Below are 17,767 nucleotides of genomic sequence, written 5' to 3'. Positions count from 1 at the left end.
ACTAGCTGTTCAACAGGAACTGAAAATCTTGTGTATTTTCAGAATTATCGGCCGAAGTGATGATGAGCCAAAACGAATTAAGAAGAGTAAAATGATTGCCAAAGCTTTTTCAAAACGAAAGGAGCTGTTGAAAAATCCAGACAAGGAACTGTCGTTCAGTATGCAGACAGTGTCTCATGAAGGACCAGTGGGTAAGTATCAGTTGTCAAGGGGTCTCGTTCAGTAAATGGACTGTATATGTTCAAGTATTGTTACAAAGACACTTTATACTTAATATTGTTTGGAGGTCTTAAATTTGAAGCATTGTGAGAAATGGGTTTATTTAGATTTGTGGAAATACCCAGACTGGATTTTTTAAGAGTATTGAATATTCACAGTGGACACTGGAGATTTTTTTGAAAGCAGGCCTCCTATAAAACATATAACTAACAATAACTGCTTGCATTGCTGTAGAACTCCACTGGGGCTGTTTTAAACAGTGACTCGCAAAAGGTCTTGTTTGTTTGGTTTAGTCGGCGGGAATCCTGCAAAGAACAGGTTGAGTTGGAGAAAAGTGGGCTAAGAACAGGTTGCCCATATGATTTCTCTCATTTTTGAAAAGTAAACCCTCTTGTTGGATTTAGGATGAAACCTATTTGCTGTGTTGAAACAGTGATTATAGAAACAGCTCAAAGTTGTGTTTTCTGAGCCATCCAAGTCTACAAGGCTTTAGAGACAATCGGGAGTTATTCGTGACTTGACCACCCCTGTCAGAACCCAAGTGCAATAGACTTTGGAACATTCTATGCTTTACCCTTTTTATCATTAAGAAGAACACATTGGCCGAAGTATTTCTTTTCAGAAAGCAAATCTCTGCAGTGAAATCTGTGATTTCTTTATTTGAAAAGTGTGTGTATATTGGAGACATTTTAGAGGGATAAGCATTTAAGATTTCTGTATTATTGACTGCATATGTTAAACAATTATTACATCTTTATTGAATTAATTTTATGTTGATTATTAATCAATAAGTGTATTTATTAAGAAACCTGGTTGGTGAATTTTGTTTAAGACTTGGTATATGTCAGGTATATCTTAGGTCACCTTGTTAACTTTAAAAAAGTACTTTTATGTTTTGTTGTGACCTGTGGAATAGTGAGACTTGAGCAATGGTGCACTCCTTCAATCTCAGTCATAAAGGTATTTGTTAAAATAAAAAGATAAAGTACTGAAAATACTCAGTTCATAGTGCATCTTTGAAGGAAAGAGTTTCAAGTCGATGTTCTTTCATCAAACAAGGGAAAAAAGGTAGAAACGTAACCGACTTTAAGCCAGTGAAAGGTATGGAAGGGAGGTGAGAACTAAATTGAAGATGAAGGCAGGACAGATTAAAGGACAAATGAAATGATAGTACAAAGCAAAATGGAAATAGAAGAAGAATGTATCAGCAGTTGGTGTTCAATATTATCCAAAATTGGTGTAGTGCTGAATCGAAACTTGAACTGCTGCTGCTCAAGTTTCTTTGTGCTTGGTTAGGTTGCCAAGGGCAGAAATGTCAGGATGGAAGTGGGAAGGAGAATTTAAACTGAGTGATCAGAAGCTCAGGGACATATTTGCAGACTGAATAGGGCTGGTTGCCAAAGCAGTCTCTCAAATCACAATGACACTCCGTGGTAAGCAGCAAATACAATATACCAAATCAAAAGAAGTATAAGCGTATGACTGTCTCATCTAGAAGGCGCATTTAAGGCCCTTTAGGATGATGGGAAAGGAGCAAGTTAATGGACATTATTTATTGAAACACAGTTCTTGTTAAAGGTTTCCTGGTGGCAGCTAAAAAGCCAATTTTATTGTGATTAGGGAAATCAAGACTTTCGATGCTAGGAATTTTTAGTAATGGGATTAGACTGCATTTAACTTAATGATAGGATTTATGATGAAATCAAAATATCATGTCCAAACTGGCTACATGCCTGTGTTTTTGATTTACTGGTCTTGAATTCTGTTGCCTGGATTTTTCTCCGATTATTCTTCTATGGAATGTCAAAGATTGCTCCAACAATCTACTTCTCCATTGCTCTACTCCTGCAAACTGTCTCGACAGTCCCATTCACACTCTCCAGTAATTAGTTCATGGATGGGAATAGGGAGATAATCCCCATTCTAATAAAGTACATTTCCCCAATCCTAACCTCAATAATCTGGCACTCCACTCCACCCCCTTAAATCTGCCTACAAACTCCCACGTCAACTTGCTTCCCAATCCCCTAAACAATGGTAAAGGATTAGGGTTACAATTGGGATTAGGGCCTTGTAGGGATTTGAACTCATGGATGAGAAGCTAAAAACCTTCTCGGTGCAAATGACATTTAGACAGTGGTTTACATTTGTGCCATTGAAATAGATGGAAATAGACATAATTTAAACAAAAACATTTACTAGGCACCTGACTATCCATTAGTTTCATGATCACAGCAAGACAGATGCAATGGGAGGTGAGGCTTAACTTAAAATATATTAGAAACTAAGGAAAGAGAAACAAATATCTGAAAATCATCTTGTGTTTTCAGCTGGAATCAACTTCGATCTGAATGAACCATCTGCTGACCTCTCATCTGCCTGGGCTCAACATGTAACAAAGATGGTGGCCAGAAGGGGAGCCATTTTACCTCATGACATTTCAGTCACTCCAGTAGGGACACCAGGTGAGATAAAACAATTGATCTGTCAAAAATCATTTTAAAACTTTCTTGCAAGGCTGTGTGACTTTAGAGTAGTTTGAACTTTCAACTGACTCATGGGAAATTGGGGTTGGGAGGTTGGGAATAATTTATATCCCCCCAACTTCAACAACATCCACCTCCAGCTGAGTCCCGAATCTCACTTGCAAAAGCAGTTCAGGTTACTGCTCAGAGTCAAGAGTGTGGTGTTGGAAAGCGGAGCAGGAGAAACAGAACTGCCAGAGTCAGAATTGCTATGGTTATCAGTTTTGAGGCTAATCAATGTATTCATTTAAACTATGCACTTACATCAGCAATAAGACCCTTAGGAAACCTTATTGGGTTATTATGGCCACTTTCCTCTTTATATGGCCATGTCCAGGAGGTTAGATGGTTCCTGATTATTATACAATTCCTGGACCTATGGCCTTCCCGAAGGAGCCATTTAATCACCACTTTCTATTTCAGATCATTTGAAGCAGTAAAATTCTCCTCCACTATTCACCTAACATACATGCCATTTCCAAACATGCCATTTCCAAAAGCCAAGTAGGCAATTTTAAGTGGGCTGCGTTGCTTTAAATTCAAAGGTAAAGATAATTTTGGAATTCCTGTCTGATTCCATTCTGGCCCATTTCAGTACCACCAGAAGAGAACAAGAGGAACCTCTGGATCATTGAAGCTGAGATTCCCCCAGAACTACAGAAAAAAGCTGGGAAGAAGAAGAAAAAGAGAAAGAAAGGCATTAGACCCCTTGGGCCTACGGAGGAGATGCATGACATGGGCTATTGCACAGAGAGAGCATCTAGCACTGTTCCACACTTACCCAAGTTACCTAGGCAAAAAAACTTGGTGTCAAAAGCTGTGGAACCAACTGATGTTCAGGATAATTTACCAGGCACTCTCCTGGAATCCGGAATCAACTCTGGATCAAGCAATGGGAGGTTTCTCATTGGAGCATTCAACAGCTCCTTGGGGTACAGGCTGAATGCACCTCTGAATTTGATTGCAAACCCTCTTTCAAATGACGATGTCTTAGAGGATGAGCTGGAACTTCCCCGAGGAGATCAACTCCGGCTCCCACAGAGAACATGTAAAAACCCATTCCCCTATTCCTCAGCTAATGTTGAATTTGGAAGACTCCCTGTAATTAATATCCCTCACATGCCAAGATCTGAAAACAGAAGGACTGCTATTGCACCTGTACATTCCAGAACAAATCTAGTGGACACAGAGTTGATGGATGCTGACTCTGATTTTTGAATATTGGCCTAGTATTGGTATTAATAAGGCATCATCTACTTGAGAAGCAACATATCTGATTCCAACTAGGAACTTTGGTAAATATCTGTTACAGATCACCTAATTAATGCAAGTGGTATTTTACTAAAGTCTGAATGTTCATGGCTAGCAACTGAAAATAATTTTAATGTTCAAATGGGTTCACAGAAGCGCTTCTCTACTTATTTAAGAGATTACAGCATTCCTTCACATGAGGTTCAATCTGTCGTGAAGAGGCCCTTCACTTTAATGTTCAAGGTTGTAGAGTATATAAATAATGAATTATCATAATTGGCCAATTTGGTAAAGTTATTGGAGCTTTTTTTGGAGCTGAGGGATAGTGAACTATTCTAAGGGACAGGAATCAAATAACTCCCATGTCATAACTTCTGCTGGGCCAGGATTATTCATTGACCTTTGTGTATGTTGATCACGCTTTGCCTTCAGTTAGTTACAGTAAATAAATAGGCCATCTGGTCCATTCTGTGTTGGTCAACTATATCCTAGAGTTCTATTGAGTTCTACCTCCCAAGATTCTTATCTGATCGTACCATTAAGTTACAGACTTGATGTGTTTTATTTTACAAAGACCTAATTGTTCCCCAGTGTAATATTTTAACATTAAGAATATTACACAAAAACATTTTGATCAAGTTTTAATTGAGGAAATAGTGTGATCAAGTTTGACTTGGGAAACTCCGTATTCTCTGAATGGAAGGGAAATATTAGACATGACAAGCTGAAAGTGTCAATAGCATCAAGATATACCAAACCTGCCTCAGAGAAGAGATCAGTAATCGGTTTATGTGGTCCAAGATATTTGGGCATGAGTGGTACCCAAGCTAAATGAAGAAATGTGGTGCCATCTAATCTTTTGTCTGGATACTGGGGGTATGCACTGTCCATCTCATTCTTAACATTCTGCAAACTACAGACATCAAAACCTCTGTCCAGAATCTATTCCAGACCAAATCCCCAATAGTCTTGTGCTTACTTATATTGGCTTCTGATGATCCCAACACTTCAAATTTATAATCCTCAACTTTGTGCTGAACTCACTTGATGACATCATCCCACTATATCTTTGTAAGCACCTTCCTCCCTATAACCTTCCTTTATTACCTCTGCACCCCCCTCTGCTTCTTACTTGTCTTTCCATCCTTAAAAATTGCTCTTTGACCAGTTTTTAGTCACTTTTCCTAATCAGATAAGGGATAGCAGATTTAAAAGTGATGAGGAAAAATTATTTCTCTTAAAGAGTCATGAATATGTGGGATTCATTATCCCAGAGTGTGGTGGATGCCAGGACATTGAGTAAATTTAAGGAGGAGATAGACAGATTTTTAATTACTAAGGAGTTAAAATGTTATGATAAGTGGACAGAAAAGTGGCGTTGAGACAGAGGAGATCAGCCATCATATTAAATGGCAGAGTAGGCTCAAGGAATGGAATTAGGCCAAAGTGAAGACTGCAGATGCTGGAGAGTAGAGTCGAGAGTGTGGTGCTGGAAAAGCACAGCAGGCCAGGCAGCATTCAAGAGCAGGAGAATCACTGTTTCTGGAAAAAGCCCTTCATCAAGAGTGGATTTGCCTACTCCTGCTCCTTGTTCTTAGTTCTTAATATCTCTTTGGTTGCTTCAATGGCTTTTTTTCTGTCTTATCATGCTTCTGTGAACATGGGACATTATTTGATATTATTTGGCAGAGAAATAGTTGTATGGTCACTTGTTGTTATGTTGGACTCCAGGATTATGTAAGAAAACATTCAAGAACAGGCAAATTTAGTGTTGCCCTTACACTTTGAGACTAATTTTGCAAATGGATGCAGTCACACTAGTTACTAATGCAATCAAAGCCAAAGCTCCATATTCAACAACTTAAAGTATAAAAGCATTATCACAATTTCAGCAGCTTAGTCAAACGGTATTGCCTTTGATCTCCTTACGTCACTAGTGTCATGCTGTTTGTATTGTATTCTTTGAGTCTGATCTGGTTTCCTATTTGGCTTTTATGTAGCCAATTACATTACCAGATCTATCTCAACCCGGTCTCTTAGTCAACAAGCACCTAACTTGGTTGTGGGGCATCTTTGACCCTTCCACCTCGAGCATAGAGACATAAAGAGTTAAGTGTGAATTTTGTTTTGTTGGTGTAAATTGATAAGGAACCTTCAGCTGAAACGAGGGTGAAACTATGTTGTATTGAAAAACTGACTGGCATAAATAATTTTATTTAATGATGAATACTGCAGTGCGGTTTCTGTGGTTATGTGTTTCAATTTTTTTTTACCAGATTATGTATTGGAATTGCAGTTAATTATAAAAGAAGTGGATTGATCGAGGGCAAGGATTTGTATATGAAAGTCTGTTATATACACAAAGAAAACATTTTTACAAGAACCAGAGATGGCATTAGAAGTGCAAAACATTATTACAGTACAGGAGGACTAAGTATCTGAATCGGATTTCGTTGCACTGTAAAAACAATGCTAATTCAGGAACCTTGACCAATCTATAGCTAATCAATAGCTGTTATAACTGGGAGCATACTAGGAATTTGAACATGTGGCTCCCAATAATTTCCTCCTCTTCCTCCCTGGGTGGCATGGGAACAGATTAGATTAGATTAGATTAGATTTACAGTGTGGAAACAGGCCCTTCAGCCCAACAAGTCCACACCGACCCGCCGAAGCGCAACCCACCCATACCCCTACATTTACCCTTACCTAACACTACGGGCAATTTAGCATGGCCAATTCACCTGACCCGCACATCTTTGGACTGTGGGAGGAAACCGGAGCACCCGGAGGAAACCTACGCAGACACGGGGAGAATGTGCAAACTCCACACAGTCGGGAATTGAACCCGGATCTCAGGCGCTGTGAGGCAGCAGTGCTAACCACTGTGCCACCGTGCCGCCCATCACTCCATCCTCAAAATAACATGTGATGTAATGGTGCCTGTTTCAAATTTCTCCATTTGTTATTTTAATAGAGGGTACCAATCCATTGATTTTAACCCAAGTACAGAACACAAATTTAATGGTCACAATCAGTATTCGTAATGTCACACCACCAACAAAAAAAAATGGATTTTTTTTATCCTGCGATGTTAGTGCTGAGGAATGGATTCTGCATTTACTCAGGGTCGACATTGACAATACTCTAGTTAAGATGGAAGGTGACAGATTTAGGATATAACCAGTCAGCATACTGACCAGGCCAAAGTTGGGCTTGATGTGAATTGAAAAGGAGAGATTTCAAAGATGCCAATTACTGCCCAAGTAGGACATTGGAGAACCTGTTGTTTTTGATGTTGAATAGTTTGAATACCATATCCAAATACAAACTGTTTGAACAGACAGAAACTGCTTCTTATCTTGATTTCAAGTCCGAAGATTCTGTACAAGTGTGAAGAAGGAAATTTCCCAAGTTTGCCAGCATTGTGGTTTTCCAAGGATTGAGGTTCCCTATTATTGTCCTTCAGGAAGTCATCTCTTGGTGACAGAGCGTGACACTTTGCGAGATCTCTCTGAATCCTGACCTTGCTCCACTTGCCTCTCTGATATTTAACACATTTTATATTTTTTAATCCATTGATGATCTTCATTGCTAAAAAATGTTGAAGGTTTGAACATTCTTGGTTTGAGATGTGAGGTGCACTCTATAGATACCCTTTTCAATTTGAGTAATAATGTAAATTGGGTGATAGCATTTTGGCAGCCTATTTTGTCCTTGTCCTCACTTTTATTTCCCAGTCATTGTTGGTTTGCTATATTATTGACAAGTCAAAATGACACACCTACAGATCAATATGTATGTGTAAGCATCATAAACAGCCAACATATGAAGACCTTGTAAATATTCCCTTACCTCCTTCACTAAGTGATAGTCTGGTTCTGTAAATTGTTGAAGACTTGATATATTTTTATAGAAACATAATGGTTATTTTTGTACCACATATAGCCATTTAAAACTTCTTGTTATCAGTGTTCATAGACATCTGTAGAGTGGTTACAAATTATCTGGGAAAGAAGATTGTTTGTAATACTCCGTTAATTCCTTAGAATGACAACTAAATGTTTTTCACTTGAATTTTACAATAAAAATTTATAAACCTGTTTATCAAATTGTTTAGTTGAAAATTTATTTAAATTTTCTGTGTTGGGAGGCAGAGTCAAGGGCCAGCACACAGAGAGCAGACCAATGTGAGAAGGGCAGTGGCGGGGGAAGATGGAAAATGGTAGCAGAGAGGGAGGCCAAACATATGGAAAGCATACCTGCATAGGAGATGCAGCATTGAGGAGATAAAACTGATGTCAGAGAACCAGAACATTGAGCAGAAACCCAGGCAAATGCAGGGAAACATGAAAACTCCACACAGCCAGTCACCCGAGACTGGAATCAAACTTAGTCTCTGACGCTGTGAGATAGTAGTGCTAACCACTGAGCCACCATGCTGGTTGATTAAAAATTATCTGTACTGACACTGTAGACAGTTCAAAAGAGATTCGTGAGGCTGATTCCTGGGAGGAAGGGGTTGACTTATCAAGTATGACTAAATAAGTTAGGTCTTTATTCATTAGAGTTTAAAAGAAAGAGGCGTGATCTTATTGAAACATAGATTCTGAGAATACTCATTTAAAATTGAGTTACAAAGAAATTCCTTTTGCAAGGGTCATGAATGTCCAGATTTCTCTGTCCAAGAGATTTGTGTAGGCTAGATCACTGAAAATATTGAAAAACGTAAATTTTGAAATATCAGGGAATTGATGGCAATGAGGAGCCAGCACAAAAGAGGAGTTGAAGCCTGTGGGAGATCAGCCATGGTCTAGTTGAATTGTGAGGCAGGCTTGAGGGGCCAAATGGCCTACTCTTACTCCTATTTCTTAGATTCTTATATCTACTGAAGACATTCATTCCTGCTGAACTGACAGATCCACAAGCAACATGTCCTTCCAACATCTACCGCCATGCTCTTGTGTGCAAATAATGGATTGTTAAGTCTAGTCCACATGGTGCACCTGTAAGTTCTACAACTGAGAAATCATGGTTAAACCTCATCTTCAATATCCTTGCTTTTACATTCCAGCATGCTTGATAAGATGAATAGTTAGGACCAGGAATTGATTCCCTATTCCACTATTTCATCCAGAGCAGACAGCAATGGATTTGAACCTTTTCTAGTCTAGACTCCAGTTTGCCAATTAATGTGCATATTTTCACTACCTGTCCTATCCCTGGATACCCTACTCCTGTTACTGTAAGATGTAGATTCTTCAAATTCACTAGACTGTTATTGCATTTATGGCTTTATAGAATTTCTCCACAGCACTCTTGTGATAATGGGAGGTTTACTCTTGTGGTTTATGTTAGAATGTCAGTGCCTTGCTGGTGTGGATTGTTAACTTGGTTCTTCAAGCAGTATCAGCCTTAACTCAGTTAGAGGCAAACTTGCCTCCTGAATCAGAAAGCTGTGGATTTCAAAGACTCACTCCAAAGGCCTGCATTGATAATCCAGACTGACCGATCAAATCCAAGTGACACTGAGGGAATGCTATGCTGTCTGATATGCTGTTATGTGGATGTATAAGACATAGGAGTGGGAGTAAGGCCTTTCGGCACATAGAGTGGACTCTATCGTTCAATCATGGCTGATGAGCATTTCAACACCACTTACCCGCACTCTCCCCATATCCTTGTGAGATTAAGGTGGAGGTCCTGTCTGTACTTTCGACTCAGAATCATTAAAATAACAGCAAATCTTACTAAAATACAAAAGTAAACTTAACCAACAGTATGACATCTAAGCTCAACAATATACAAAAGGCAAATTTCATCTAAAGAAAGTGAGCAAAATTCACCAAAAACAACAGCAAAGTTCCTCAAAATACATCAGCAAATTCAACAGAATTGTATCAGTAAATATGAAAAAGGGTTTAAACAGTGGCTTATTTTGTAGAAATACTTTGAGGAAAAGTTCTAAAGCTATTGCTCCCAGATGACTGCCTGAACTAAAAACAGCTAAATAAACATTCCAGAAGAATTTTCCATGGTGAGAATCCTGAAACATTCAGCAAGGGACCAGGAGATGGTGCTGTTGTAGAATACATTTGGGTAAAAAAAACTACTGTTGCTCACCATACACCATGTGATTCGTGCATTCTGAATGGTGAACTAGTCCATTGTGTTATAATTCCACAGGATCAAAAGGAGTAATCTTTGTGATTAAAGACCACATTACGTACCTCAGCAGATCAGGGATCAAACCTGAAAAAAAACTAAATACAATATGTTGTATTTATGTAACATATTTCACAATTTCAGGATGTTCTAAACACTTTACAGCTAACCAAATACTTTTGAAGCATAGAACTTGTTGTACTTTAGGAAATTTGGTAATTAAATTTCACACAGTAAGCTCTCAAACAGCAATAGGAAATAATAGTCTCATTGGCCTGTTTGAATTTATATTGAACAACTCTTTCAACTCCATTCACTTCTTCCTAATAAAAGGTGTTGCTATGGAAACTTGCACAAGTCCCAACTATGCCTGCATTTGATAGGATACGTTGAATATTCTTTGTTCTAGTACTACATTTCCCCCCTCGCCCCCTCACCCTCTTTTAGGTAAAATTAATTCACAGGATATGGACATTACTGGCAACATCGGCAGTTATTGTCCATGAGTAAGTGGTCATCGTTTTGCTAGGTTATTTCAGAAGTTAACATGTTGCTGGAGGTCTGGAGTCTCATAGAGGCCAGAATGGGAAAGGATTGCAAATTTCCTTCTGTAAAGGAGAAAAGTGAAGCAAATTGATTTTGAATTACTCTCCATTAGTTACATTATTATTACTAATATTAGACTTTGAATTCTTATTTATTTAATAAACTGAGTTTAAATTCTCCAGATTTCACAGTGGGAACTTGTATTTTTGAAATTATTGGTCTGGACCTCTGGATTACTCGCCCAGTTACTTATTTACTATGCTTCTATGTTCCTATTTCTGATACATCAATGGCTAGGTCAGTGCTACTTCCTGTTATCATGCTGAACGAGAAAATATTATCAATTTGCCTTAAACTTTTAACCTCTCTTGATTTCACCTTGTCCAATTATGACATTTTCTTTCCTTCCTCAACTTGTCTATCGAAAATACTGAGGGTAGGTTGTCCTCCAATATGGCTTCTACGTTCAGTGACTCCAGAATCACAATCAGATTTACCTTAATCTCACCTTACCATTGCCAGTTTCTATATTCAATAGATCATCCTCCATCATTTCAGTATGATGCTATCAAACATATTTCCCTTCCTCTTTTTCAGCATTCTAAATGGAATGTTGTCTGCACCACACTTTGTACATCCATAAGAACAAAACAAATCGGAACAGGATTGTACCATACTGCTCTTCAAGCCAGTACCACAATTTGTGGATAATTTTCTGGTTCCGCTTTCCTGCCCACTCCCAATATTGCTTGGTTCCCCAAGAGATCAAAAAAGTGTCTATCTCAGCCTCAAATACATTCATTGGTGGAGCAACCAGAGCATTCTCTACCCAACAAAGTTTGATTAAATTAGATTGGATTAGATTCCCTACAGTGTGGAAACAGACCCTTCAGTCCAACCAGTCCACACCGACCCTCTGAAGAGTAACCTATCCAGACCCATTTCCCTCTGACTAATGTAAATATTCACAAATCATTTCATGTAGGAATTTATCCTCAACTCAGCCCTAAATAATCAACTTCTTATCCCAAGACTGCTCTTGATTTCCCAAATTGGGAAAATAACCTTCCATAGAGTCATCGGGTCAGATAACATAGAAACAGACCTTTTGGTCCAACTAGTCAATACTGATCATAATCCCAAAGTAAACTTTACAAATGCCTTTTAAACGTTGTAACTGTACCCACATCCACCACTTACTCTGGACATTCATTCCACATATGAACCACTCTTTGTGTAAGTGTCTGTGTTCTCAAGCTCCTTCAGACCCTTGTATGTTCAATGAAATCATCTTTGATTCTTTTGAATTTGAGAGATTATGGGCTAAGTATACTTAGATTTTCTACATAGTATAACCCCTTAAATCCAGGAACTAATCTGAACTTTTTCTCTAACAATTCTAGTGCAAGTATATATTTCCAACCCTAACAATATTGTAGGTTGGGTGATAACATTGTTGAACAACTCTGTTCAGTCTGTTTGTATGACCTTGACCATTTTCTTGCCTTTTTAATTGCTGCCACAGACTTTTGTGTTCTCCACTTTTCAACAGAAGCTAGAGGATAGCATTTCATTTTACCATTTGCCACTTCACAGCCTTCCAGATTCAGTATTGATTTCAAAAAGTTCACATCATAACTATTACTCGTATTTATTCTTGAAGATCAGCTGCTGGTAATGGTTCTGTTGATGCTATTTACATCTCCCCTCACCCTTTTGTTTCTTCTTTATTTGTCCCATTGCCTTCCTATGTTTATTATTAATAACTCTGGCCCTCCTGACCGTTGTACTTGTTTGATAGCTTTTACATGTCTAATCATGATGTGATGAAAGGTCATCAACCTGAAAAATTCACTTTGTTCCCTTTCCACAGATGCTGCATGACCAGCTGAATAATTCTGACGATTTGTTTTTATTTCAGACCTTCAGCTTTTGTGGTATTTTGCTTTTGTTGTGGTGAGGTGATAATAACCAAATGATTTGTATTTTTAACAATGTTAGTTGAGAGATAAATATTCGTGAGGAAACTAAACAGAACTCATTTGCTGCTCTTTGAATAATACCACTGTCCCTTGTATGGGATCCACAATGGCATCTATATCTGTGCAGTACTCCCATAGTAATGCACAGGAGCACTGGTTTAGATCATCTGCACAAATTCTCTACTGTTAGACTTGAACCTGTGACCTTCAGATGGTGGCAAGAGTGCTAATTATTGAGCCCAAGTTAAGACGTCAAACCCAGATTCAAATGCTGTGAGACATAGCAACCTTTCTCAGAGGCAGAAAACATTGGTTTGTTTCCCTAATCATGAATACAGAGACCTAATTTAATTAGTTGGATTGCATTTGGTTGCCCGGGGAACGTCTGTGGGGTATGGAATTTTCTGTATTACATGCTTGAAGGGAACACAACATGCTTCCCATTTGATGCATCACACTGCAAAGCTCATTGCTCACAAATGCTCCATTTTATGAAATAATTCACAGGCAACCGCTCAGTCTAAAAAGTCCTTTAAAAAGATTCTGCACATAATTACCTGGTCAGAAATTGATTTGAGCGTGTCAGCAACATTAATAGCTTTTGATCTGCTATGACAATTGAAGAGTCACTGCATGGATGACAACATGTAAGAGGAGGATGGAAAGTTGGGGAAATAATTTGGAGTTACATTTCATCACTGGGGCAGAGTCTAAATGATTGATTCCTAATAAGGCCCAACAAGACCGACAGTGGTACAAGTGGGCATTTGACCATGTGGTTCCTGTGAAATGCAAAAGGGACACATCATGTGATCTTTATTTGGATATGCTAATAATGTGAGGGAGTTACCTGATACGTTGGATTAATATTTTGACTGGCTAGGAATAGCTAAAGTTAGATGTTCAGGTCTGGTTAGGCCCCACTTAGAATATTATGTCCAGTTTTGGGCACATCTCAGGAAGGACATACTGGCACTGGAGCGTCTCCAGCGGAGATTCACATGGATGGTCCCTGGAATGGTAGGCCTAACATATGATGAACGGCTGAGAATCCTGGAATGGTATTAATTAGAGTTTAGAAGGTTGAGGGGAGATCTAATAGAAACTTACAGGATAATGCATGGTTAAGAAAGGATGGATGCTGGGAATTTGTTTCTGTGAGGCATTGATACTAGGACCGTGGCACAACCTTAGAATTAGAGGCGGTCAATTTAAAACTGAGGAGACATTTCTTCAGCCAGAGTGGTGGGCCTGTGGAATTCATTGCCATGGAGCGCAGTGGAGGCCAGGACGTTAAATGGCTTCAAGGCAGAAATTGATAAATTCTTAATCTCACAAGAAATTAAGGGATACAGGGAGAGTGTGGGTAAGTGGCATTGAAATGCCCCTCAGCCATGATTGAATGGCGGAGTGAATTCGATGGGCCGAATGGCCTTACTTCCACTCCTATGTCTTTTGGTCTTAGTTACCATTTAAGGGTCAAGGGGAAAATCACAATGTTCTTTTCTTGATGTTAAGATTCTGATCCTTTTCCTTCCCTCTATTTTTCCTCTTTTCTCAGTAATGTCCACATCACAAAAGGGAGTAGAAAATTCTCCCCACTATTTCAAAGGCAAAGGAACAATATGAATGCAACTATGGATGTTGGAAACTGGCTGAGTTTGATTGTTAAACATTACTATTCTGAGTTAGACATTCAGATGAATGCTCAGCTTTTGATGGTAATGGTCAAGGGAAGATGGTCAACCAGGAGACAGGAGGAACTCTGAATGATTCATTGAATAGTGTCAGGGATTTATCACAGCTTTTAGGACTGACAGACAGGGCTTCACATTAACATCTCACCTAAGTAATGGAGTGTACACTCAATGTGCTTGAAACATTGCACAGTATTGCACTGGTCTTCTCCAGTGATAAATATTATTGCACGTGTAGCTGTCAAAGGGACTGCGCATCGAAAACATGACTGAGTTTGGTTGCAACATTTTAAAGGGTACATTGCTGAACAATATTGCCAACTTCTGGAGTGTTTAACTATATTCCGTGGTCAAGTTGTAGCCCCAGTAGTAGTATATGCACCTTTGAATCAGAAAGTTCCGTGTTCAATATTTATCTTTCTAGCCAGCAGCAGTAGAAACAGATTATCTGGTTAGTACTGCATTGCTTTTGTGAGACTTTGCTGTGTACAAATTAGCCAGAACTTCTTCTGCGTTTCAACAATCCTTAGTTGGCTCTAGAGGATTTTGGGACTGTTTTGTAAGACAACATATATGCACATTATGTTTAGTAGGGTTAGGGAGGAGAAAATCAGTGAAGTTTGTGTTTGTGTGTATGGTTAAGGTTTATGTTGAATACTTTGCCTACAATATATATTCTGCGTTGACGATTAAGAATTATCTGATTACCTACAAAATTAGATTTCAGTAAGAGGTAACTGTTTTAAAAAGGAGGGGAAGGAACAAGATGGTGGAGGGGAAAAAACATCTTCAAATAATAAGAGCATAGTAAATGCTGGCTACAAGACTATGAAGGTTACTACAAATGCACTGAAAGGTCATTCTTGACACTGGTAGTTTTAAATGTTGCCAATATGCACACAATGCTTTGTAGAAAAGAACAGCCTGATCCAGTAATTCAATACCAGAGACATCAAAGCCCTCTGACAAAATACACTCCTGAGTCCTTATGCTTTTACTTCTGCAGGGGTGACTCACTAAGGCAGCTAAAAATCTGGCTGACAGAAGGAACAATTAAGTATAGGATTAAAAAATTAACCTGAACACTGTTCTTCTCTACATTAATGTTGCACAGCCTCATAAGTGCTTGTAGTAATTTTTAAAATTCTACTTTCCAACAAAAACATTATTCTGTTAATCAGCATTAAAGGGGTCTTCTTCATTGGAGGTAGTGGCCTGGATTGAATGATCAAAGCTTTGACTTTGAAAAAAATTAGCCATGAAAACGTAATCATCTCTGGTGTGGTTTCCTCTTTCCAAGGAAGTTAAAATCTAGTAACAAGTTGAGGTCATGTCTTGATGTTAAGCAATATTTTAAAAATTAATTCATGGGATGTTGGCATCTATGTTGGCTAACTAGGCCAGCATATATCGTCCATTCCAAGACATTCACCAACAGTGTTGTTGGATCACAGCACGTTGGCTCAGTGATTAGCACTGCTGTCTCACAATACCAGTGACCTGAATTTGATTCCAGCCATGGGTGGCTTTGCACGTTCTCCCAGTGTCTGCATAGTTTCTGCCAGGTGCTCTGGTATCCTCCTACAGTTCAAAGATGTGCAAGTTAAGTGAATTGGCCATCCTAAATTGCCCTGTAGTGTTCAGGGATGAGCAGGCTCGGTAGATTAGCTATACTAAATGATGGGAGGCTGGGCCTAGGTGGGACACTCTTCAGAGAGTTGAAGACCCAATGGGCCACTTTCTGCACTGTAAGGATTATATGATTCTATGGGTCAAAATCCTGGAATTCCCTCCCTCAAGGCTATATGGATTGCAGCAGTTCAAGGTGGCAAGTCATCAAGGGCAAGTAGGAGCAAGCAATAAATCTTGGCCCAGCCAGTGATACCTACATCCCACAAGTGAGTCAAAAAACTAAACCAGATGACAATGGCTACTGTCGAACTCATGTCTGAACCAGTGTCACCAGAACATTAGTCCAGGTTTCTGGATTATCAGCCAGGTGACATTACCACAAAACCACTGCCTTTTGTATCAGTAAGCACATAAAGAACACATCATAATGAAAAAATTCACACATTTTAGTAGGGAGTTAAAATCATGATCGCTTTCGCTTGACATTTTTATTAGCAAAATAAAAACCATGTTTGGATTACAATAGAGACTAAAATAAAATTTTAGAAAAAAAGTTTACAAAAATTACAAACATTTTATAATATAATTAGGGTTAACATTTCACAAATAGAAACTTCTTTTCAAAGCAGTATGTTAATTATATAATCTTATAAGCAATTATAAGATTACAGCACCATTTAAAGTACTGATATAGCTCCTTGAACAAGATTTTTCGATACTTTTCTGGCAGGACTAAATGTGGAAGTGGAAGATTTTGTTAAGTCAAGATTGGAAAGAGATTACAGAGAACCTTAAAACAGTCTCAAAGGGTTAATGCTGAAGTTTTTGTATAGCTCCACCCACAGACATACAGTACAGTCTCTACAGGGAGTGTTATGATCCAGTCAAATCAGGTCCCAGACAAAAATCATATTTTGATTTGTTATGGTATTAACAGATTGGTCTCTTACTGAAAGATAAACACAAGATTAGATTGGATTCAATTCCCTACAGCTTGGAAACACGCCCTTCGGCCCAACAAGGCCACACCGACCCTCCAAAGAGTAACACACCCAGACTCATTTCCGACATTTACCCCTGACTAATGCACTTAACACTATGGGCCATTTTGGCATGGCCAATTCACTTGACCTGCACATCTTTGGACTATAGGACGAAACTGGATCCACCAGAGGAAAGCCATGCAGACACAAGGAAAATGTGCAAACTCCACACAGATGAACAATCGCCCTGTCGTCCCATTTCCCCCCCTCAGTCGAAAGAAAATGCTCAGAGACACAGTAGTTTTACCTCCATCTTTATTCCAGGCCCTGAAGGGAGATCACTTATGTGCACAGAGACATGAGTTCATGGTCTTCTCTGGAATAGCAGTTTCTCAATGAACTATATAGACATTTTACAGGGAGGAGCATCCAGATAAGGCAACATACATATGAATTGGGTGACCATTTCAATCAACGAGTATCAATAGTAAAAATTAAGCCATCTGCTGTTACACAATGAATAACTGGCTTCACATAATAAATACTTTTCACCTTGCTAACTGACATTACATACTGAATGCTACCTCATCTTGTTAAATGGGTCTATATAATGAATCCTTTTCCAACTTGTTAACCCATTACCTTGCCTCCAGCACCCCATTATTAACTATAAGTTCTTATCTGATCTGATGCATGCTCAGCTGAACCTCTTGTTTCACAAAACTCAGAACTCTTTCCCTGCCTGCTTATCCCCTATACAGATTCTC

At 38.8% G+C, this 17,767-nt stretch overlaps 1 protein-coding gene across 1 annotated transcript in view; it reads left to right on the top strand.

Moving 5' to 3' along the window:
• The window catches only part of smo (smoothened, frizzled class receptor), a 42,835-nt gene extending 34,849 nt beyond the window's left edge, over nt 1-7,986 (top strand). The window contains exons 10-12 of the mRNA XM_060842743.1: nt 43-191; nt 2,550-2,684; nt 3,340-7,986. Coding sequence (XP_060698726.1) covers nt 43-191; nt 2,550-2,684; nt 3,340-3,962 — 907 coding nt within the window. The 3' untranslated portion in view covers nt 3,963-7,986. The remainder of the gene's footprint in view (nt 1-42; nt 192-2,549; nt 2,685-3,339) is intronic.
• Nucleotides 7,987-17,767: the final 9,781 nt, after the last annotated feature.

The sequence above is a fragment of the Hemiscyllium ocellatum genome, chromosome 23 (genome assembly GCF_020745735.1).
Source record: "Hemiscyllium ocellatum isolate sHemOce1 chromosome 23, sHemOce1.pat.X.cur, whole genome shotgun sequence".
Taxonomy (NCBI): Eukaryota; Metazoa; Chordata; class Chondrichthyes; order Orectolobiformes; family Hemiscylliidae; genus Hemiscyllium; species Hemiscyllium ocellatum.
This window is presented reverse-complemented; position numbering and strand designations above follow the sequence as displayed.